Source organism: Bison bison, unplaced genomic scaffold, assembly GCF_000754665.1.
Source record: "Bison bison bison isolate TAMUID 2011002044 unplaced genomic scaffold, Bison_UMD1.0 scf7180017864271, whole genome shotgun sequence".
Classification (NCBI taxonomy): Eukaryota; Metazoa; Chordata; class Mammalia; order Artiodactyla; family Bovidae; genus Bison; species Bison bison.
In genome coordinates, this window is record NW_011494843.1 from 439146 (window position 1) to 463235 (window position 24090).

At 35.0% G+C, this 24090-nt stretch overlaps 1 protein-coding gene across 1 annotated transcript in view; it reads left to right on the forward strand.

The window, feature by feature from the left end:
• The first annotated feature begins 6 nt into the window (after window positions 1–6).
• The window catches only part of NEGR1 (neuronal growth regulator 1), a 1042362-nt gene continuing 1018278 nt past the window's right edge, over window positions 7–24090 (forward strand). Inside the window, exon 1 of the mRNA XM_010848743.1 lies at window positions 7–433. Coding sequence (XP_010847045.1) covers window positions 258–433 — 176 coding nt within the window. The 5' untranslated portion in view covers window positions 7–257. The remainder of the gene's footprint in view (window positions 434–24090) is intronic.

Consider the following 24090-nt stretch of genomic DNA (forward strand, 5'->3'; position numbering starts at 1 on the left):
AAAGCAAAGAGGAGGAGGGGAGGCAAAAAAGAGAGAAACAACACCCAACAACTAGCTGTGGGGCGGGGGGAGAAAAGAAACCCACCTACCCACCAAATTAAAAAGAATTAAAAAAAAAAGAAGAAGAAAGAGGGGGAAAAAGAAGGGGAAAAAAAAATCCTGTGGCGCGCCGCCTGGTTCCTGGGAAGACTCGCCAGCACCAGGGGGTGGGGGAGTGCGAGCTGAAAGCTGCTGGAGAGTGAGCAGCCCTAGCAGGGATGGACATGATGCTGTTGGTGCAGGGTGCTTGTTGCTCGAACCAGTGGCTGGCGGCGGTGCTCCTCAGCCTGTGCTGCCTGCTACCCTCCTGCCTCCCGGCTGGACAGAGTGTGGACTTCCCCTGGGCGGCTGTGGACAACATGATGGTCAGAAAAGGGGACACGGCGGTGCTTAGGTAGGAGGAACGTCGTGCTTTTCGTACTTGTCTCAATCTGTCTGTCTGTCTCTCCACCTTTCTTGCGGTCTTTTTAAACCAAGTAAAGATGCTGGTGGTGATCTCTATCAAAAGGACCGCATTTCAGGAAGTCCAGGTGCTGATTCTGCCTGGAGCCGGGGCCCCTTTACTCCGGGGCAGGTGGCAAACAGAACTGGTGATGCTTAAGCACTTTGCCGGAACGCCAAGTAGCCCTGAGATGAGTGAAGTGTGAGGTTTAGGAGGGGCCAATGCCACTTGGAAACTCAGTTCACAAGGTCTCAGTTTTACTGTCCTGGGGTACTCTTGGAGAGTCTGACAAGTTTATCAGGTTTGTTTCTATTTTACTGTAACCTAAGCGACTTTTTGCAATTGTTGGCTCCCTGCTCCCATGTATTTTCCCTCTCACTTGGACACTTAGGCTCAATTTCTCCCTTTTCAGTTTTCTTTCTTTCCTCTTATCGCTTTGTCCCCCTGCCCCCCCCCCCCTTTTTCCTTCCTTCGTTTTGTTTTTTTTTTCCAATTCCCCTCCTTCTTACTCTTTTCTATCCATTACCTCTTTTTATTGCTTTTCTGTTTTTCCTCCCATTCTTTTTTCACCTCATGTTTTCTTTTTCATTTCCACCACTCTAATTTCTGATCCTTTTATTTAATACACTTTCCTCCATTCTTTACCTTTCTCCATTCTTCGTTTTTCTTTCTCATTAATATCCCTGGTCTGCGAGCTTGACTTCTGTCTCTCTCTCTCGACTCACATTTCCCATCTCTTTCCCCATATTGTTTCCCATCCCTGTCACACACACATGTGTGCTCCCTCTAACCCCTTACAGTTCCATTTTCTCACCCTCACGAATCTCTTTTTCATAACCACACTCACTCACATATTCTGTTTCACATTCTCATACATGCTGGCACTTCCATACTCTCCCTAACAACCACTTTCACATTCAGATTCTCTTCTACTCTCTAAAAAGGCACCCGCTCCCTCCTTCACTGTTCCACACATTGTCACTCACACATGTATACACACAGTCTCTCCCTTTCTCTGCTACTCTCTATCCCCTCATCTTTCCCTTTTCCTCCCTTTTAAGTCTTGGCTCCTTTTTCTCACTCTTCCTTCTTCCCTTCTTTTCCCCAAGCTTGGGCATTGAAATGTTTTGTCACTAATGAACATCTGTAGCCTAATTTTATCTATAAACAACATTGCTGTAAGAGTCTGGTAACGTTTTTTCTCCTGTGAAAATATAAATTGATGATCAGCAGTGCTTAGATCTAAACAAGGCTAAATACCCTTATACCTTCATTTCCTATAGCCTTCCCTTCTGCCTATGACACCCCCACCTGACATAGATTCTGAAAGATATCCTTTCTCTCCACTGGGTGGTAGTTGGCTTATAAGTACAGATTGCAGAAAATCAGTGTATGTGGCATGTTTAAGGTGAAACAGAGAGGGCTATGTTTTATTTGAAACATGCAATATATTGTAAATTTAATGATCTTGGATCTGGGTGTGGTAAACGATTTACACCTTCTTAAACATGCCTATGAGTCCAAATTAATGTAGAATACTGTTACAGTTTCTAATAGATACTAGTTTATAGTGCATATCTCTACTGTAAACACAAAGCTACTGGATGTGTACAAAAGTAACAGTTTGTTGCCACTTAGTAAAATACCTCTAATTGCTGATAAAAGAGATGAACTTTTGGTCACACTGAGGATATAAATTAAACCCTTGGTGATATTCTTTATATTAAGTTTGTTTTGGAAGTTTAAACAACAGTGGTAAGGATGAAGTGCTGTCTTTAGAGCCTGCAAACACATATCATGGAACTGCAATCTATATAGCTGTAGTAGCATATTGCCTATTTGTAATGAGCATTAACATTTTCAATCTAAAGGGTTTGATAGACTGCTTGTCTCTTGATGGTATATCTTGGGTGTTTTGTTTTTAGAGAATAATCTAATGACTACTATGGCTAATTAAAATAGCTGAACTCATGGTCTGCTTCTAGGAGACCTATGTTTCGTTCACTCATTGCTGCCAACAGTGAAGCTTCTCTAACTAGCGGCAGCAATATTTTTCCAGTTTTGTTGGTTTGGTGAGTCCTTGTTTACTTGTGTGCACCTACCTCATCCATTTACATGCTGTATCCTGAATTTTGTCATATCTTAGTTTAGAGAACTTTTGACTTTTAAACTTTTTAAAGAGAATGGTATCTCTGTTTCTTTTGAATAATGTTTCTAACCAATTACAGTTTTCTTAAAAAATAAACAGAATCTTTCTTTTTTTTTTTTCCATATGAAACAAATCTGATCCGCATTACTTTTTACTCAAAGTAATTGGTTTACAGTAATTCTAGAATTCTCTAGGGACTGATTCCATTTTTTTTTTTATCATTTTACATTGACCATACGTTTTAAATACTTTAAACATATATAGTTGTAAGAAACCCTCTCTCTCTTAAAAAAATGTTAAATTGCATCAGTTATTTTTCCTGCAACTGGTATTTACTCTGTTCATATACCAGTACAGAAGAGCTTAAGGGCTATTTGAGTGTAAGTCAGGTGAGATATTTTTCATCAAAAGTAATGATCCAAAGTTTTCACTTTGGATACTTGGAATTGTATTTGGTGTAATTATCTAATTCATTAGAAAACAAAACAAAACAAAAACCCAAAATCTTCCCTCATACAAACACGCCTTCACATCAAAGTACAGAAATCTAGTACTCAAGAGAACACTTTACTGAATTATGTGATATTGTTTATTAAGCTTTACATGTTTTACACTTTTTAATGTAACATATTCCTCCAAGTATCTCATAAAAAGCAAATAGTGGCATAACAGTTATCAAATAACTTTAAGTGCTAAAGGCCTGAAAGTGCAAATGTGTCAATCAGTGACTCTGTTGCTTGTGGTACATTAATGAAACAGAAGTTTAAAGGTCAAATGATACATTTCTATCTCCTAAATGCCAGAGTGTCTGTTTTAGAGAAAAGAATCAAGAAAAGCAAACCTTTTCTTACATTTTGTTATCATACAAAAGGGAATCCATTCTGTGATCCACTAACTATACCTATCATTCTACAAATCACCTTCTCTGTTTGGATTAGAAGACTTATAATGAAGTTCCATTTAATAATTTCAACATTCTTATCATTTTAACTTTGCCTCTTAAGCTTAGTGAAGCAATATATTAAATGTCAAAATGTCCCTTATGTCTAATAATGATATTCACTGATAAATCTCTGAAGAATTCACTTGAGATATTTGGACATTCTTGTTGAAGTATTTAATGATGCATCTATTCAATACAATAACACTTGGTACCTCCCTTACTTTAAATAAATGCATGGATGTCTGGAGCACATTATAATTTGCTACCAGTACAAATTAACATTTTCACTAAATTTTGAGATACTAGATATTAGATTGCTACCACATTTACTACTTATTGATATTTTATGCTTAATAGAACTTGTTAATCTGTATATGGAGAAATGAACTTTTTCTCTAGTCTTCAAATTGTATTTTGTAGTACCTGGAAGATCTGAGTTGATGTTTTATCAGGTGATGTAGCAAAGAACAGGACATTCCAGAACCACACTGGTCATGCATTAGGACCCAGTGTTTCTAGATCTAGAAAACCAAGGGGAACATAACTCTGCTCTGGCCTAATACATAAATTTCAGATGATTTTTTTTTTTGTAGTTTTGCAGCTGCTTTAATGTGAATCAGTCACTTTATTCTTACCTTATTAACAAATACAGTTATGTCGACATGTCCAAAAATGTTTAATATTCTTTTGAGACAATACAAGGAACAACCTCATTTATATCCTCCCAGTTTTTAAAAAGACATGTCATTTTTAAGAGAGTTCTTTCATCTGTTTCTACTTCAACTCATCTATGAATTTTGTACGTTTTAAGCTGCCATCCTGATATGAATTCAAAATACCCCATTCTCTACTTGTCATCCTTTAATCAAAGGAAGGAAGAGAGATTCTTTTCTTAAATGTGATATCTTCTTTTACGTTAGCAAAGTTGAACATAACTTTGTCATTTTAATGCAATAGATTTCAGTGAAAGTTATATGAGATCCTAATAATGATATTGTAATAGGGCAGAAGACTTTTGCTTCAATCACAGAACATAAAGTGCATTTACATAGAAGCTATTTCCATTGGAAGTCACAAAACTTACGAGTAGATTTATAAATGGATATCACAAGTATTTATTACTTCTCAGACTTTGCTCAATTCATTTGCCTTTTGATTAGACTACATTAAATTAGTTTTGTTTTGAAATGCATGCTATTGGATACAAGAAAGTAAATGATGTATAAGAATGCAGAATTGTCAATAGCAATATACCTCAATTATACTATACTTTTTGAATATCATTGAAGAGTGTCTTCAACGGTAGAGTCTCTTCAAACTCATTTGTTGAGTCATTCCTACCTATTTATGTGGTGCAAACACACTGTTCAACTCTACAGGCATTTGCAATTTATAACATTAAGGCATTATTTAAAAGCCTATATGCTTATTGAATAGTTGAATAGTGTTATTGAACAGTTTTTTTTTTTTAATTCTGAGGTTTTTCTCATTCTTTTCAAAAGAGAAGGGGTAATAAATGGTCATGCTGAGTCATTTTGGAAAAATATGCTCCAAAATATGGAATAAAATGCTACAATGTTACCTGTAGTGATGTGTAGAACTGTTGTATTAACATGAGGCACTACTTGATACATTAATACATAATCATTCATTATATTAAAGAACAACATAGCATTTTAAAATTTTCCAGATGGATTTATATTTTTCTAGTCTTTTTAGTCCAGAAGGACTAATTAACCCATGTGGTTGTATAAATCTTTGAGCACAAGCATGTTAATGAACTACTTATTTTAAATAGTTGAATTTACAGTTAAATAGCTTCATGAACTAAATTAATTCTGAAATACCTGAGTTGCAAAATGTTTGAAGAATTATTCACATCCTGTAAGTGACATTTCTGGGCCTTATTGACCAGATCCAACTTTTATCCTTCTGCTATGCTTTGCTGTTAGAGAGAGACAATGAAGCTAATCCCCAGGCTGTATTCCCTCGTTCTTCATGTCAGCTGTTTTCAGACTGTGGTTGTCCTGTGGTAGGTGGTTTTGGGAGATGGGAGTACATGATGAGTGAGAGGCCAAGGTGTTTCTCCCCTCCTACATTGCTTTGGGCAGTGCTCAGCAGTGTCCCCATCTCCCACTGGAAGCTCTTTGCTCCATTTTCCACTGGATAACCAACTTGGGCTTCTGTATACTGCCTCACCCATTTGTTCTTCCATCCTAAGAGTAGTAGTAGCTTCCTAGTATTTTAACCGTCGGGTTGTCTTACCATCACCTGTTCTTCTTATCAACTTTTCCATCATCTTTGCAGTCAATTCTCTGAATTAAATCCTCTAAGTTTTAAATATTCAGAGTGGTTTACATTTTTCTGATAGAACCCTGATTAATATGTGTTGAGAAGTAATAGTTTTAGTGATTTTTAACTATACTGAATATTGCTCATGGTAACATAAATAGTTGCTTCCTAGCACTGGATGTAATAGTTGTTTAAGGAGGCAAGAATAGAACCATAATAACACTGGAGCATATTACAAAAAAGAAAGATGGATATTTGGGGTATTGTCCACACCCAGACTATGGTGAATACAATAAACCAATTATATACATTTTAATTAAATATAATGTTAAATAATTAATTGAAGTATAAATAATATACCAATGATATGAATGGGAAAAATAGTTGATGAATATAAATTGGGAAGAATCAATAATACTGTATCTTTTTTTTTTTTTTGACTGAGCAAAAGAGAACAGGGCTAAACTCTGTGGATATGTGATCAAAATGTTGAACTAATTCCTACAGTGTTGACTATTGAAATCAATAGGAATTAAAGACCTTTCTTTTTTGTAGCTTAATACCTGAAGAACAAATCAGAGTTTCCAATTTCTTATGAAATATATGAAGTGTATGATCATAAAAGTGCATGTAACCATTGTACAAATAAGTCTCTCAAGCCATTTGAAACTTTTGATTAGAAATCAGATCACCTTTCTACCATATCCTGTTCAAAATGTCATACACTAAAACATTATAGACAACGTATTTCTAACATGGAAGAGCTAAGGGAAGCTTTATTAGTTTTTTTTTTTTTTTTTTACTTTCTCGTTTAACAGAGTATTAGATGATGCAGTGACCTTCCCCTTACATGCTTCAAAATAATATCTTTCTAAAAGATATTATATAAATGTCTGGCTCCAATATAAACAGCAGTCATCATAAAGTCCTACTTTTGCTGCTTTTATCCACACTTTCGCAGGAAAGATGGTAACTTTAAACCATGAATAATGCAGTTGTTCAGTTGCTATGTTGTACCTGACTCTTTGCAACCCCATGAACTGCAGCACTTCAGGCTTCCCTGCATTTCACCATCTCCTGGAGTTTATTCAAACTCATGTCCATTGAGTCAGTGATGCCGTCTAACCATCTCTTTCTCAGCATTGATTTCCTAATAGTCATCTCTAAATGATGCTCTAGAGAGGATTTTCCTGAGTTGGGACAGAAGTTGGACTTGACTCATTTCTTCATTTCATTGTTCTTACAGCTTTGTTGATCCATTACAGATTGTCATGGACATTTCTATGTATAAGGGAAAATAAAATGTATTGCTCTTTTTTTTTGGATCATTGTATTGCCTGCTTTCTTGCTTTTGTAGAAGAATTTTTAAATGGCATCACATGCTTTTTTGTCAGATATTTTATGTGTTTCAAATTCAACAATGGAAACAAACTTCCCAGGCTATTAAGAGAGTAAAATCCAGGATTTTCTACATAGGCACTGTCATTAACAAATTGGATTTTAATTGGACTTCCCTGGTAGCTCAGTTAATAATCTGTCTTCAATGCATGAGACCCTGGCTCGATTCCTGGGTCAGAAAGATCCCCTGGAGAAGGGGTAGGCTACCCACTCCAGTATTGTTGGTCATCCCTGGTGACTTAGCTGGTAAAGAATCTGCCTGCAATGTGGGAGACCGGAGTTTGATACCTGCACTAGGAAGATCCCATTGCAACCCACTACAGTATTCTTGCCTGGAGAATCCCCATGGTCAGAGGAGTTTGGCAGTACACTAATAATTAGTACAGCATATCTAAAATGTGACAATTTATAAGATATTGGAGAAATTTAATAATAGAAGTTTTTTGATGTTTTGTTCAAGTATTTTTCTTTTATACTGTGTTAAATTTGATTGGCAAAACACCTGGGTTTGTAAACTTTATGACTGTTGTTCATCCATTTCTAGGGCCTTAATATTGAATCTTGCCTATATCAAGCCAACTGCCACTATATTTTAAATTAATGAATTTTTGGAAGGATAAGCAAAAGATTAAATGTATTTTTCCTTTAGATTATTAATTATTTCAAATTTTAATAATTTCGGTATCTTTATTGCTGCAATAGATCTGCGTGCTTATCGTGATTGAGTACTTTTTATTGAATCCATTTATCAATAGTCTCTGTCTTTAAGTAATGCCTGCAGAAGTCCTATTGGATTGAGTCACATACATTGGAATAATTCAGTGTCTTTACTACAGGATACAAGCTATTAGTGAGTCTTGAAGAAAATGTATTAGCTACTAAAGGTATTTTTTTTTAATAAATTGTACTAAAATATGGTAGAAAGCATTATACATAGTAAAGGTAAGTTTTATTTGATTAAACTTTTATTTTTTATGTTTGTGTGTTTATACTCTGCCAAGATTTTAGATGTATTTCTTACTGTAGGTTTCATCAGAAAAAGTTTGTAATGCAATTATAAGGTACAGTTTTAAGATTATTGAGATGTATTTAATAGTTTTCAGAAGATCTAAGATTTTAAATTATATAGGAAGGCTATTGCTCTTTGTAATTATAATTAGCTGATAACAGGAACAGTTCAAAGTAGCAAAGTGTCCATTGTAACCTTCTAACATTTTTTCTTTTCCTGCCTCAACTCATGGAGTCTCCTCTTCCTTTCTCCTAAGGTTTCAATTAAATAAAATCAATAAAGATACAGAGGTATAGAGAATTGGGTATTTGTTGAGAATGAATAATCTCAATTGTGAAAAGTAGCTACACTCCCCAAGCCAGAGCTTAACTTTTGTATCATTCTGACTATCTCCCAGAGGTAGGTCAACTGTACTTTATAAACCACAGAGTATTGATACTAGCTGATAGAATTTTAATGTGGTCATATGGCTTTGATTTATAATGTTGAGGAGGTTATCTATTAGCATAGTGTTTTCTAAGCCATATCAAGTTCTGAATCCTGACAGAAGACCTTTGATGCTCTTAAGTATCCAGCTGGCATGAAATTTGGTCTTTTAATCACTTTCTCTAGGAAAAGGGGAATATAGGAAAGGAGGAATTTGGCAGTGTTGCCAGTATTAGTGTTGCTGTTTTGAAGAGAAGCCAATACATTATACTTTATGGATAGCTGGTAATTTGTTCAATTTAAGGAGGATGTTTATAACACTTTTTGGTCCAGAACGAAATTATTTTTCACTGAGTTTCACTAAGTCCTTTGGACACAGGTCCAGTGCCCATACTCATGCTACAAGATTGGGCTTATTTAAAACTATAGCTACTACCATGAAGTATTGAGAGATTTTGGATGAGTTAAAGGGCACTGGGGGAAAAGTGTGTTTGTTCTGTTGTCTTCAGAAACCCCTTTCCTCTCATGCAAGTAAGTTAAAAGATGTTATAAGGATTTAAGAGATACTATGAACATAAGAGCTATAATCAGAAGGCAGGAGAGTATTTTCTGTTTATTCTCTCCAATTATATCACATACTATTGTTTCAGAATATTGCATAAATAAGTCAAAGGGAACATAAAGTTTTCCTAATGCTATAATATTTCTTATAGGAGATCATATTTAGATATATCTGATTTGTAAATAACTTATTTTTAAATTAATGTCTTGGTAACTGATCAGCTAAATAGAAAATGACATCTGTATTACTTAACACATTGCTGGCACATTGTTAGTTCTCAAAATCTGAATGTGGAGTGAAGGAATTGAAGGAGAGCTGAAGGAAAAGAGAGAAGAAAGGCCAGGAAGAAAGTATGATATATAAGTGACTTCTAATCAAAACCTAAGACTTTAGATCACCGGGATACATAAAGTTCAGCCTATATTATCCTACATGGAATAATTGTAATAAAAAGGAATCAAGTATATTTCATATAATTTATTAAATAATCAGAATGATCCTAAATGTATACCCTCCCCATGATGAAGTGAGATATATATATATATATACACACACACACACACACACACACACACACACACACACACACATATTCACACACTGTGTATACTGAAGTTCTGAAAAAATACACTAAGTATATATCTTCCTTCAGTGTTACTAGTCCATTTATGTTTATTTTAAAAGGTAGATTAGCACTTTACCTTGGCCTGCAGTTGGATCAGAGGCTAATATGGGGAGAATATGTTCACAAAAAGAAATTATATATAAGTTATTGAGTTAAATGCTCACTTGTCTTCTTGAGTATATGTCATTGATCACTTTTCTTGTTCACACATCGCTTATATGAAATAATAGATACAAAGAGTTAGTTTAGCTTATCCACAGAGTTTATCTTTTATTGTAATTGATTAGTTGCATTGAAACCTGTCATGCTTTGAGGTGTCCAGAATGGGAATAATGAGAGTTTGATTATCTACTTCTCTATTTCCTGGCTGTGTGACCTTGAACAAATGTCTTTAGTTGGCACCTCCCTGGCAGAACAACATGGATCATATGAGATAATGCATGTAAAATGCTAACATATTATCTGCCCTTTAGGAAGCACAACATCTATATCAGCTGATGATTTTAATCTGCTTGTGTTCTCCTAGTCTCAGTCTGAAATGTGTTGGCAGTACTTATTGATATGGGCATATTTTCCTCATTTAAGTCATTTTACCAATCATTTGTGAAACCACTGTGTAGTATCAATTGAAGATATATTTTTGTTGTGATGTTGTTAAATAATGCTTAAGTGAAGTCCTGTGGTAGCAGATGGTGAGCTGAGCCTTGGGTCAACAGAAGACTGCACGGAAATTTGAAATAAAGAAGTTTTTACTCACAGGGCTTAGATGAAGTAGACTGCACACCTCTAGGGGCTGCACAGGGAGGTCAAGGCAAGATGCTTGTAGAGAGAGCAGCAGGACCGGGGGCACATTACTTTATTGTGGTTCCTGGGTAGAATGATATAGGGTTCCGTGGTGAAGGACAGATTGGTCACTTCCAACCAAAAAGAATTAGATTTTATCTAAGGGGAAGGCACAAGTTGGGAGGCAGGGGAGAATGTTGGTCACAGGGATTGCTGAGGAAATGATGTCAGAACTTACATTTGCCTGTGAATCTTCTCAGCTTATCTAGGACATGCACCGGCTGGAGGGACTAGTGTCAGCTCAGGGTCTCTTTGGCCCACTTGGTGCCCACTTAGTCACAGAGTGGATGCATGGGCAGCAATAGCATAAAGTAGTTTAGCTAAATCTTGACATTTTATATTTTAAAGATCCTACTTAATGGGCATACTTGTATTTGTTGTTGCTGAGCCCAATGACCAAGTCAGAAGACTCCAAATCTGGAAGTAGAAACACACTATAAAAGGTTTTATCTATAGGGTGCAGACCCAGATAACTCAATAGTAGTGAAACCCCAAATTGTATGCTCAACAAACTGATGGTGATTTGATTCACTTACCAGAAGTAAGAGATCCCTGTAATTGGGTATTCGCATGAAACATCAAGGACAGAAGGAAAAATGAGAAGAGACAGAAAAGAAGAAATAAGAGGGATTAGAAAATACAATGAGATGGCAGTGGATGAGTTTAGAGGGTGAAGATGAACATTTGTGACAGAGTCTAGAATGGGAGAGGCGATGACTGGTGACAACACTGGAATTGTCGATAAGAGGGTTAGAATAAAAAAAATAGCTGTGTATTCTCGATAAGACAGCCAATAATTATTCAGGATTAGACATGCACTTATCGTTTCTTAGGGCATCTGTATGTTATGCTGAAGGCAGTGCAGTTCAGATGTAGTCTATGGGCAAGAACACTCTGTCTGTATTGCTATTTTTATTCATAGACAATATGTTCAGTAGAAGCTCAGGAATTATGAATGCTTGCTCAAATTCTGCACATTTGCCAAATGCATAACAACAAGATTTAAGTTCATAATCATGACAAAGCCATCAACATCATGATTCAGATTCAACTAACACGTATTGAGTACCTACTATATATGACATAGTTTCACAACAATATGTGATAAGGTATTGCTTTTCCAGCTTTATTGCTAAGTAAATTCAGGCTTAAAAATGTAATGTAACTTGCCTCAGGTAGAACAGGTAGTGACTGAATCAGAATTCAAATCTAGGACTTTTATTCCAAGCCTCATGACTTGATTATTGTGTGTCTGTCCCTAAGAAAACATAAAAACAGTTGATAAATTTATTGCTTGCTAGGCTTTAATGCTTATTAAACATCATTAAGGACCAGCTGCATTTTAGTAACTAAGTTAACAATCATTTTAAAATAATCAAGAATGTGTGTTATGTATTTGATGAAGACTGTTACATTATTTTAGATGAGAGTATTAGAGTATATCATATAGTTCTAACTATTTAGAGGGCTTCCTTGGTGGCACAGATGGTAAAGAATCTGCCTGCAATGTGGGAGACTCAGATTTGATCCCTGAGTCAGAAAGATCCCCTGGAGAAGGGAACTAGAAGTTGGAAAATAATGAATTCTTAAAACTGTAAATATTCTGGGGAAAAAAAAAAAAAACCCTCTCATCTCCAAATGGTTTTATCCATAATGATTACAAGGTATTGATAATACAAGAAAAAAAAAATGAACAGCCTTTGAATGTCATCTGTAGTTAAGCATTATACATTTGTTACATCCTTGGATCCTTGCAACAACCTAAATTTTTCTCCTTTGTAAGTGGAGAAACCAACTCAAAGAAGATGAATATCTTTCTGAGCTTTAACACAGCTAGTAAATCGCATAACCAGGGTTTGATTCTAGACATGTGTGTCACCAAAGCCCTTGCTTATTTTTTTAAAAACCATAGTATTTCTTGAAGCTTTTTGTATACTGTACTCCTTAACAGAAAGAAAAAGAAGCTGTTACTTGCTATAGTATTCGACATCACCAAATTAATCTTTTGAATGCTAATTCTGGTATAACTAAACAGCTGAATCAAGTTGAATTATAACCCTCCTTTGAAAAGTATGAGGCAGCCTAGAGTGTTGAGCACTGTTATTTCCCAAGATAGATGGGAAGATTAAAAAAAAATTAGGGATGAATAAAAGATGCACTTATACCAAATTCATTAAACATGTCAGTAATATGTTATAAAGTTTTATGTTTAATTACAGTTGAATAAAGTGAAACATTGGAATTAGATAGTTTGCCTTTTTCTGATGGCTGGTAGAAGTATATAGAGTTTATAGCTTAATTGAATGAAAACTTTTTTTTATCTAATGCTGTGTTATTTAAGAATCTTCTTAGATGTGTTTACATATCCATTTTCGATAGATTTTATCCTAAGAGGATAGTGTATTTTATGATGATTTGTTTTTCGGCTATCTAAAGTTCTCCCAATATAAAGTCCTGTTTTTATCTCATATCATTCAAGAAAATTTTCAACCCTCTATAACCCAATTCTAACTCCTCCTTCCTTCTCCTGTGATTTCTGTATTCTTCTACATTTTATTTATTTTATAAATTTCACATTACAGTATATTCTTATCTGTTTTGCCTTTGCAAAAGACTATAACTGTCTTACATAACAGTCATTCACTTCTATTGTTGCAAATTCTTCAAGAACTTTGTATTTTGCTATTTGTATAGAATATGTTTACTAAATTCTAGGATACTTGATTTTTTTCATTTTCCTTTTTTCTTTCAGGAATTTCTTTTGTGTTTTATCCATTCATTTTGTTTTTTTCCCTATAGAAACATGTTCTTTTTCAGACATTCATTCACCAGTGTTTCAACATTTATTTATTGAGTCCTTGGCTTATGCTAGATACTTTCTTTGAGAATACAGTGATATAAGAGATAAGGTCTTGGCTATTGAATTTACCTTGTAGTTCAGTCTGTATCCTCAAATAGTGTTGTGTAAACAAGTTATGTTTGACTTTTTACTTCACCAACTATTAGTTCTATGGTCACAGGGATGTTATTTGGGTTTTATGAGACTCAGTTTTCTTGTCTGTAAAATAGAAATGCTTACAGCTACTCCTATATATTTCTGAATCCTGGTAATAATTCATTGGAATGTGCCCAGAACAGTATTTAGCACACAGTTGGGGCTCAAGGTCAGTGTCTTTTCTTTCTCTCTTTCTCACCCTTCCTTTAACATTATAGTTGTAACTTATGGCCAGGACTATCTAGTTAAAGAAATTGTTGCATGTTATATTATGCTTCTGGTGTTCTATTTGTTACTTAATACCTCCTGAGGCTCACCTACTTTTAATTCAAGGCAGCCTTTTGATGCCTTGAAAAAGTAGACTTAGAATACGTGATGACTATCGTTCATCTTGTTTCTATTTCTCACTCATTTTTTCCTTCATTTGAGATGCTTTGCCTTCATACTCTCCTCTCTTTAATACTATTTTACATGGATTTTCCCCTAAATTTATTGTCAGTTTTTGACATATTCTGAATGTTCATGAGAAATGTATTTTCTTCCTGACAGTTGCTTTTGCAGGCATCAAAACCATCTTGTCATCATTAAATGTTTCTTCTAAAATCCTACGCTCTTCTCAGTATACTTGAATTAATCATTTTTCTTGGTTGGAATAGTAGTTTATGTAAGGAACACTTGGTAATTATCACCTGTTCCTTTGTTTGATCCATAGAACAAACAATATTTGATATTCTTCTGCAAATAATTCTTCATTGAAATAGCACTTCCATGCTTTAGCCACTTAATTTTATGAATTAATTTGAACTTTCTACCCCCAATGGAAAGTATGACACTTCTCTCTAATCTCAATAATTGATGAGCTGATTTTCTGACTTCTTGGGCATTCTAAAAAAATCTCATCATATTTGACATGTACAATCACTTGATTTCTGGCAGACAATATCTGGTCTTTTCTATATCACCCGGCTTCACATAGCATACAATTTGCATGATTTTATATGGGGAAATCACTAATGTGTAAATTATTGTTAATTTTCTTCATTTGCATTAAAATCAAGGGACTTCAAGGATATTAAAAAGCAGAGACATTACTTTGCCAACAAAGGTCTCTCTAGTCAAAGCTATGGTTTTTCCAGTAGTCATGTATGGATGTGAGAGTTGGACTATAAAGAAAGCTGAGTGCCAAAGAACTGATGCTTTTGAACTGTGGTGTTGGAGAAGACTCTTGGGAGAGTCCCTTGGACTGCAAGAAGATCAAAACAGTCAGTCCTAAAGGAAATCAGCCCTGAATATTCATTAGAAGGACTGATGCTGAAGCTGAAACTCCAATCCTTTGGCCACCTGATGTGAACTGACTCATTGGAATGACACTGACACTGGGAAAGATTGAAGGCGGGGAAGAAGGGGACAACAGAGGATGAGATGGTTGGATGGCATCACCAACTGGATGGACATGAGTTTGAGAAAACTCCGGGAGTTGGTGATGGACAGGGAGGCCTGGTCTACTCTAATCCATGGGGTCGCAAAGAGTCGGACACAAAGAGTGAGACTGAAATGACATTAAAATCTCGATTCACTTTTCTTCTGCTGTATACAAGAAGAGAAAATTTTTAAATATCTCTAAACCTTTTTAATATCCTCATCATCTTGTTTTTTTTTTTTTTTTACTTCCAGCTACAAATACATGTGCACTTGGGCTTCACTGACAGCTCAGTAGGTAAAGAACCCACCTGCAGTGCAGAAGACACAGGAAACAGGAGTTCGCTAGCTCTATACCTGGGTCAGGAAGATCTCCTGGAGGGGTAAATGGCAACCCACTCCAGTATTCTTTCCTGGGAAATCACATGGACAGAGAACCCTGATGGACTATAGTCTCTGGGATTCCAAAGAATCAGACCACACCCAGCAACTACACACACACACACACACACACACACACACATATGTGCATTTAGGTTGGAATCTTAAAAACAGTGCCATACTTCTTTGAATCATTAAAAAAAAACTGGATCAGGAAAGTGATTAAGATTAGTTACTGCTCAATAAAATTATTTAATGGTAATATTCAACCTACAGGTTATGAGAGAAGATTTGCAAACTCCTTGGCATCATTCCTGATACAAAGTAAACAATATATTTTAGCTATTATAATTTTTATAAATATCATTAACAATAGACTTTCATTAATTTAGGGAATTAGCTGACAGCAGCCAAAATGAAGATCCTCTGGTAATGTGCTTACTTCTATATGCTCCAGCATACTTTAGGGACTTATTTCATTACTTATTCTTTGTTTCAGGTAGGTCTTCTTGCTATAGTCTCATCTTTTATGTTGCTTTCTTTTCCTCATCAGTTGATTTTCCAAAATGGCTTTTCAATGATTTCCAAGTTCTATTCATTTTCTAAATGTAGCTCAATGCTGTTTTTTTCAGTAATTCTTTATTAATTGCTCGAAATTCAAAAACAAAATTTAAACACATGGAGATATATATGTCTTCATCTTTATATACCCAAATACCTATATACATGCACATATTTACAGATTTACTTACTTCACAATTTGGTAAGACCACATAATTATTTTGCATTATTGTTGAGCTTAATAAAATATCTTTGGGGAACGTAAGCAGTTCTTTCTTTGCATTTTAGTTATTTTTATGCATATAAGATACCTCTATCCCACTATAGATCTTGAAAAGAAAGAATTTTTACCTTACTTGCCCTTGTATTATCTGGGGCACTGAGTGGCTTGATGAGTGGAAAAATATTTGTGAAATAAGTAAATCAATCTATAAAAAACTAGTTTGTCATAATAGAGTCTTTTGCATGTTTGGTTTTTGGATATATTTACTTATGAGATACATATGCATTTTTAATTTGTGAATTTATTACAGTTTATACTAATTAACATATTTTATATACAAGTCCCTCTTGGAGTGTAGGTTAAGGTGGATATGTATCCACATCTCTGTTACTTAGTGCTCATTTTACTGTTATATAAATCACCAGAAATTTTGTGAGACAGGGGAACATGTTTGCCTTATAAATATTACTGTTCAGTTTAGTTCAGTTGCTCAGTTGTGTCCGACTCTTTGCAACTCCATGGACTGCAGCATGCCAGGCTTCCATGTCCATCACCAACTTGGAACTTGCTTAAACTCATGTCCATCGAGTCAGTGATGCCCTCCAACCATCTCATCCTTTGTTGTCCTCTTCTCCTCCTGCCTTCAATCTTAATATTACTGTTGTACTCCCAACTCTTGCCTGGAAAATCCCATGGATGGAGGAGCCTAGTAGGCTGCAGTCCATGGGGTTGCTAAGAGTCAGACACAACTGAGCGACTTCACTTTGACTTTTCACTTTTATGCATTGGAGAAGGAAATGGCAACCCACTCCAATGTTCTTGCCTGGAGAATCCCAGGGACAGGGGAGCCTGGTGGGCTGCCGTCTATAGGGTTGCACAGAGTCGGATACGACTGAAGTGACTTAGCATTAGCAGTAGCAGCATTATAATGATACAATAAAATGGATGGACTATAATCTCACAAAGATCATCTCAGGAATTAGTCAGTGTGTTAGTTTTTCAAGTAACACTACCTAAAAATAAGAATTCTGGTATTTGGTTAAATAAAATAAAATAACAAATATGTCATCATTGTTAAAATATATTTAATTATTTTAGTATTAATTTTTACACATTCAAAAGCCTTCAATATAGAGTCTCTGGTTATTTAATAACAAAATTCATTAAATGAGAAGTAAAAGTATGATTATGAATATATATTATAAATTTTGAATTAAAATTTACACATTTATTTGCTATTACAAAATAATAATTATATATTAAAATATTGCACATATGTTTTCTTATTTAAATATTGAAACATTTATTAAGGAAGTAGGACAATTGTTAAAATTCCAATTTTACAAATGAATAAACACTGGTTTAGATGTTTAAAACTTCTTTTTGGTTATGAATGATAATTGTTTCTTTGAAATATCAAAACGGGCAGAAATTCAGTCTGAATTCTTGTTCAGTATGCTTTCTTCTTATTATTAATTGTATAGATATAAATTACTCAATGATACAAATTTTATTTTGATTTAAAGGGACTCTAGAACATTTTGGCCTCCACATTGAATGTACCTTTCATAACTGACTGAGTAATGTCTCTAATCCAGAGACTACTATTTCCTATTTTGATCTATTCCCCATTAGTTTTTACCTGTTCCCACTGAAAGAAAATACGTGCGGAGTAATGGACACTTCTAAGAAGAAATAAAATCATATGAAGAAAAGAAAAATTAGGAAAAAATATTGAAGTGAAATGACCTAATCTTTTCCCAGTATTACACTATTGTCATTGCCATTCTGTCTCTCTTTTTCAGTTTGATGCCTTCTTTCCTTCAGTCTGTACCCCAAAAGAAGAAGGCAACAGGAAATGATAAATTACTTTTAATGCTATTCTTTAGCCAATTGCGCAATGGAGATACCGCTTCAATTAGAGAGAAGGAGGTCAGAAGAAGATAATACTTTACAGAAAGAAGTGGTTGTGTAGCAGTAGTTTGAGAAAGATAGAACAGACTATTCAAGTAAAGAGAACATCATATTCTACAAGTGTTTGTTCTTTGTCTTTTTTGTTTGTTTTGTTTTGACTAGATAGAAGCATCACAAGCTTAAAAAATGTATACGATTTAAATTTGTTTTTATTAAGCATATATTTAACTTTGACAGTGGATTTTCCCTTTCTTATTAGTTAGGAAAAAAAAAAAAACAGCAAACTACTTATACATAAAAAAGGAATATTTCTTTTGGAGAAATAAACATCCAATTTGTATAGGTAACTTCCAATAGTAAAATGAAGGACTGATCACTCTGATCAGCATTCCTCCAGTGGTGTTATGGGGAAAACTGATCTATACATTATTACTACAAAATAAACTATTTCAGCTGACCTGTGTTTGATCAACACTTTATTTCTTCAAAAAAATTCTAACTGGTGTCAGTAGCATGCACCTTCTCTTTAATATATACATGGAAGTTTCTTTTTTTTTTTTAAATTTTATTTAATTTTTAAACTTTACATAATTGTATTAGTTTTGCCAAATATCAAAATGAATCCACCACAGGTATACATGTGTTCCCCATCCTGAACCCTCCTCCCTCCTCCCTCCCCATACCATCCCTCTGGGTCGTCCCAGTGCACTAGCCCCAGTGCACTAGCCCCAAGCATACATGGAAGTTTCTTCCTGTGAGTTTAATTCTGAGATTAGCAGAGTTAAAATATGAAATATTTTTTGAAAATACTCAATAAAGACTATTGGTAAAAATAGATATAGGTGGAGTAAGTAATAGGTTTGTAGACAATTAAAATCTAGATGTATTCTATATTCAGAATGCTTCATAAATGTCTGTAAATTCTCATTCCACTTTGAGGAACAAGAAACTGAATGTATAAGCATCTTAATTAGAGCCTTATGGGAAGGACAGGGAAGCCTGGAGTGCTACAGTCCATGGGGTCTCAAAGAGTCAAACATGACTGAGAAACTGAACAATAGCAAATGGGATACAAGAAAGATAGTGTGGAACTTAAGCAGCAGTCATATTTGCTGTTTTGTTGTAAAAAAAATAATTTTTAGAAAGATTTTTAAATTGTAGGACTTCTCAATATTTGACATGATGATGTTGTTCATTAACATGATGATGTTAAAATGTTTATTTTACCAAATATGTAGCTTTATCAAAAACATTTTATCTTGGATAAAATAGATAGGAGATACAGATTGAATCCCTGAGTCAGGAAGATCCCCTGGAGAACCATTCCAGTATTCTTGCCTGGAGAATCCCATGGACAGAGGAGCCTGACAGGCTACAGTTCATAGAGCTGCAAAGAGTCAGACACTGACTGAGTGTGACTGAGCACACACACATACACTCTTCAGATCACTACTGTGTATAACGTTTGAGAAACATGTACATTAGAAGAGTTGCCTATTAAATTTTATCTTAAAAAGTGATCAAACTTAGAATGTTTTTAAAAGCACATTATCTTAGGTGTCAGAATCACAATACTAGTTTCCACATTGGTTGTGGATTTAAATGATAACTAGTAAATCTGTAAAATGGTAGTAAAGAAAAAGTTATATGTTTCCATAGCCATCTATTTACTTCCTGGTTGTGTATTCCAGCAGTTCACTTAACATTTCAAAGCCATGTTATCTATAAAGTGAAAGTGAAAGTCCCTCTCCAACCCCATGGACTTTACAGTCCCTGGAATTCTCCCGGCCAGAATACTGGAGAGGGTAGTTCCCTTCTCCAGGGTTCTTCCCAACCCAGGGTTTGAACCCAGGTCTCCCACTTTGCAAGCGGATTCTTTACCAAATGAGCCATCAGGGAAGCCCATCTATAGAGTGGGGGTTAATCTATAATTCACAGAATTTCTCTGAGTATAAAAGAGGAAATTACATAAAGCACTTGATGCAGTGAAGGATGTAGTAAGCCACTGATGAAATTTGTTATTATTTCTCTTATTGCTTTCACTTTATAAGTAGCTATTTTAGAAAATCATCTTAAATGACAAATCTACAGATGCAAAAATCACAAGGTAAAAATTCAAACAATTACTAACTACTAAGAACTGAAGAGTAAGAACAACAAAAGAGGTGACCCCACTGAGAAAACATAAACTTTACTTGCTTTGCAATCTTGCCTAAGAAAAAAATCACATACAGTGAAGTCCTTCAGTCCTGTCTGACTCTTTGTGACATTTTGGACTGTAGCCCAGTAGGCTCCTCCGTTCATGGAATTCTCCAGGTAAGAATACTGGAGTGAGTTACCATTTCCTTCTCCAGGGCATCTTCCCAACCCAGGGGTCGAACCTGGGTCTCCCGCATTGCAGGCAATGCTATTCTTGTCTGTGGTTTTGTCTCCCCCCCTGCAGTTTTGCCTAAGGGAAAAACCACATACAAGAATAAAAGTTTTATTTGCATCTCATTATTATCAATGGACATTTATTTGGCTTACCCATGACTGTGTTCTTGTAAGTATCAATTAAATAGGATACTTACTCTTTAGAAGACTACAAAGAGAAGTATTCTTTCTGTGTATAAACTTCCTTTCTATGCTAAGTTTGATATGTTGGAAAACTTTTCTGTGTTGCTGTGGAATATAATAAAAAATAACATTTTCTCCTCTCATTACTGATGAGATAAAACTCTCCCTCTGGTTTTGAGAGACAGCCTTTAAATACTAGAATCCACCACTATGGTTTAGTTGATTCTTTGATGAGTCATGAAGCATGTCTTCAGTTATCACAGTCAGTCACAATGTGACTGCGTGTGTATAAGAAAAAAAGGGATTTGAGGAACAAATAGCATATGTCAATGTATAAAAGGGAAAGAGGAGAGAATAGTAGTATGGAGAGGACTCTAATGCTCTATCTAGACTCGTAACTACTTCATCCTCATCTGTTAACCATTTCTTTAGGAAGCTGGCTTTTTCCCTGTTGTATCCTTAGCACCTAACATACTGCCTTAATTAAGTATACTGCATTGAATTAAATTGAATTGAACTGATTACTATTCATTGCTTTTTGTTTTTAATACAGTTTTCAATTGCTGATCTCATATACATGGTAAATTTTGGCATATCCTACACTGCAAACTTTGGCTTGCTTAGGTATAGTCATAAACCATTTATATACATATGTAGTCTTGTCATTGTTCAGATCACATGATTTAAAACAGGAAAACACAAACTATAAAAATATATAATGATAAAGATCTTGGATGTCAGCAGAAAAATATTTTCATATTTTATATGGAGATACATTTTTTTTTTGGAGATACATTTTTAAAAGAACTTGCATAATTTTCTCTTTGTTTCTTATGATCCTCAGAAAGGCTCAATGTGAGGACAATTATAAAAGAAATCAAATTACCAAGGTCATGTATCTATAAACTAAACAAACTAAAATGAGATATCCTGCATCTTTTTGTTCTATGAAACTAAAAAGTGAAGGGTTCATTTTAATGCACAAAAATGTTAGTACTTTTAGAATTTAATAGATTATTTTCCAATTATAGGCTGTTTTCTCAGTATTCATTATTCTTTTCTTTTAAGGTGGAGTTACAAAATAACAAATTACTTAGATTCTATATATTTGTATCACATTCATTACAAACTTATGGTACATATAGTACTTCTGTCATAATACCCTGTGGACTTCATGGTAATTACTAATTTTATTTCATAAATGCCAATGGCTTATTTATGTGAAAATAATCTTTTTTTTGGGGGGGAAGGGTGGGGTGGGCTACCCAGGTGGCACTAGTGGTAAAGAATCTACCTGCCCAAGCAGCAGATTCAAGATATATGGGTTCAGTCCCTGGGTTGAGAAGATCCTCTGAAGTAGGAAATGGCAATCCTCTCCAGTATTCTTGCATGGAAAATCCCGTGGACAGAGGAGCCTCGCAGTCTACCGTCCATAGGGTTGCAAATAGTTGGACATGATTGAGTGAGCGACTTACTTATCTCTTTTTCCTTTGTGTACTCTCCTTTTTCTTGATAATATTGATAACAACAGTGGTCCTGGGGGTGGGGGTGGGGGGTCAGTGAATGTTGAAACCGACGTGAATTCCTCAGTCTAGGCACTGATGATGTTTTGGTCTAGTTAGTTCTTTATTGTGGAGGCTGGCCTGTATGTTGAAGATGTTTAGCATATCCTAGACCTCTGTCCACTTGTACCAGTAGCACACACTAGTAACCCCCTGAGTTATAACAACCGAAAAGGTCTCTGCTGCTGCTGCTGCTGCTAAGTTGCTTCAATCGTGTCTGACTCTGTGCGACCCCATAGACGGCAGCCTACCAGGCTCCCCCGTCCCTGGGATTCTCCAGGCAAGAACACTGGAGTGGGTTGCCATTTCCTTCTCTAATGCATGAAAGTGAAAAGTGAAAGTGAAGTCTCTCAGTCGTCTACGACTCCTAGCGACCCCGTGGACTGCAGCCCACCAGGCCCCTCCATCCATGGGATTTTCCAGGCAAGAGTACTGGAGTGGGGTGCCATCGCCTTCTCCGGAAAAAGGTCTCTATGTATTGTCAAATATCCTTAGTGGGCAAAATAATTCTAGAATGTATTTTGTTAACTGCTTTGTTACCTGGATTTTTTTTAAATTTTATTTTATTTTTAAACTTTACATAATTGTATTAGTTTTGCTAAATATCAAAATGAATCCGCCACAGGTATACATGTGTTCCCCATCCTGAACCCTCCTCCCTCCTCCCTCCCCATACCATCCCTCTGGGTCGTCCCAGTGCACTAGCCCCAAGCATCCAGTATCCTGCATCGAACCTGGACTGGCATCTCGTTTCATACATGATATTTTACATGTTTCAATGCCATTTGTGCATGTTTCCGTTTTTGTTTTATTTATCCTTTAGTATAGATTCAAATGTCATATTTCAGTTGTATTATATCTCTATTCAAAATTTGATTAAAACAGTAGATAAAACTAACAATTTTGTTTACACACAGAATATATATTCTAATTTTTATATGCATTTTAAATCATTTAATTTCTTTTCCTTCTGTGAACTGCAGTAATGAAATAAATGTTAGGAAGCAAATTGTGTTTGATATGTATAATGAAGTATTGAAGTTAAATTGTTAGAGTAATTTAATTCAATTTTAATGTTAAATGTATATTTTCTAGCTCCTCATCGATTTAAACTAGATAATTTACATAAACAAAAGACAAATTTGTGTTCTCTACTGTTGAGAGGGGGTAAAGGGAAACGATCTGGCCGGCTGGTGAAGTGTTAAAATTTACAGTAAATGGCAATGAAAACAGACTTGTTTGGAATGTTCAGCTGGATGAGCATTGTGTTAACACTTTTCTGGTATTTCTTGATGATATCATGTTAATCTGAAGAGCACTTAGCAGATACTAATTATCATCTGGTGAACACTCTTCAGTGGGAAAGGTGAAAATCTACTCAGTAGGTATAATGCCTGCTCAATTGTTAACCTAAACTGCAAGCTACCAAGGCTTAATGTTTTGGTGATAGTTTAGGTGTAAACAAAGCAAATGCTGTGTATTGTTTTATGCAATATATATTTCCTAGTGATAACATTACGATTTCTGTTATTTATATTTAAGAGTGGGTCAAATAACTTAACTTTGCTTATTGCAGATCATGTTATTGTGTGATTACCATATAAAATTCAAAATACAAACTTCCAGATTGTTCTTCATATGATTTTAAGCTATTATTTAATTTTCAGAAAAAGTAATAAATATTCATTATATTTCTGTGAAAGTTTAATGTTTTAAAATTAATGTGTATTTTGATAATCATAGTAGGCATT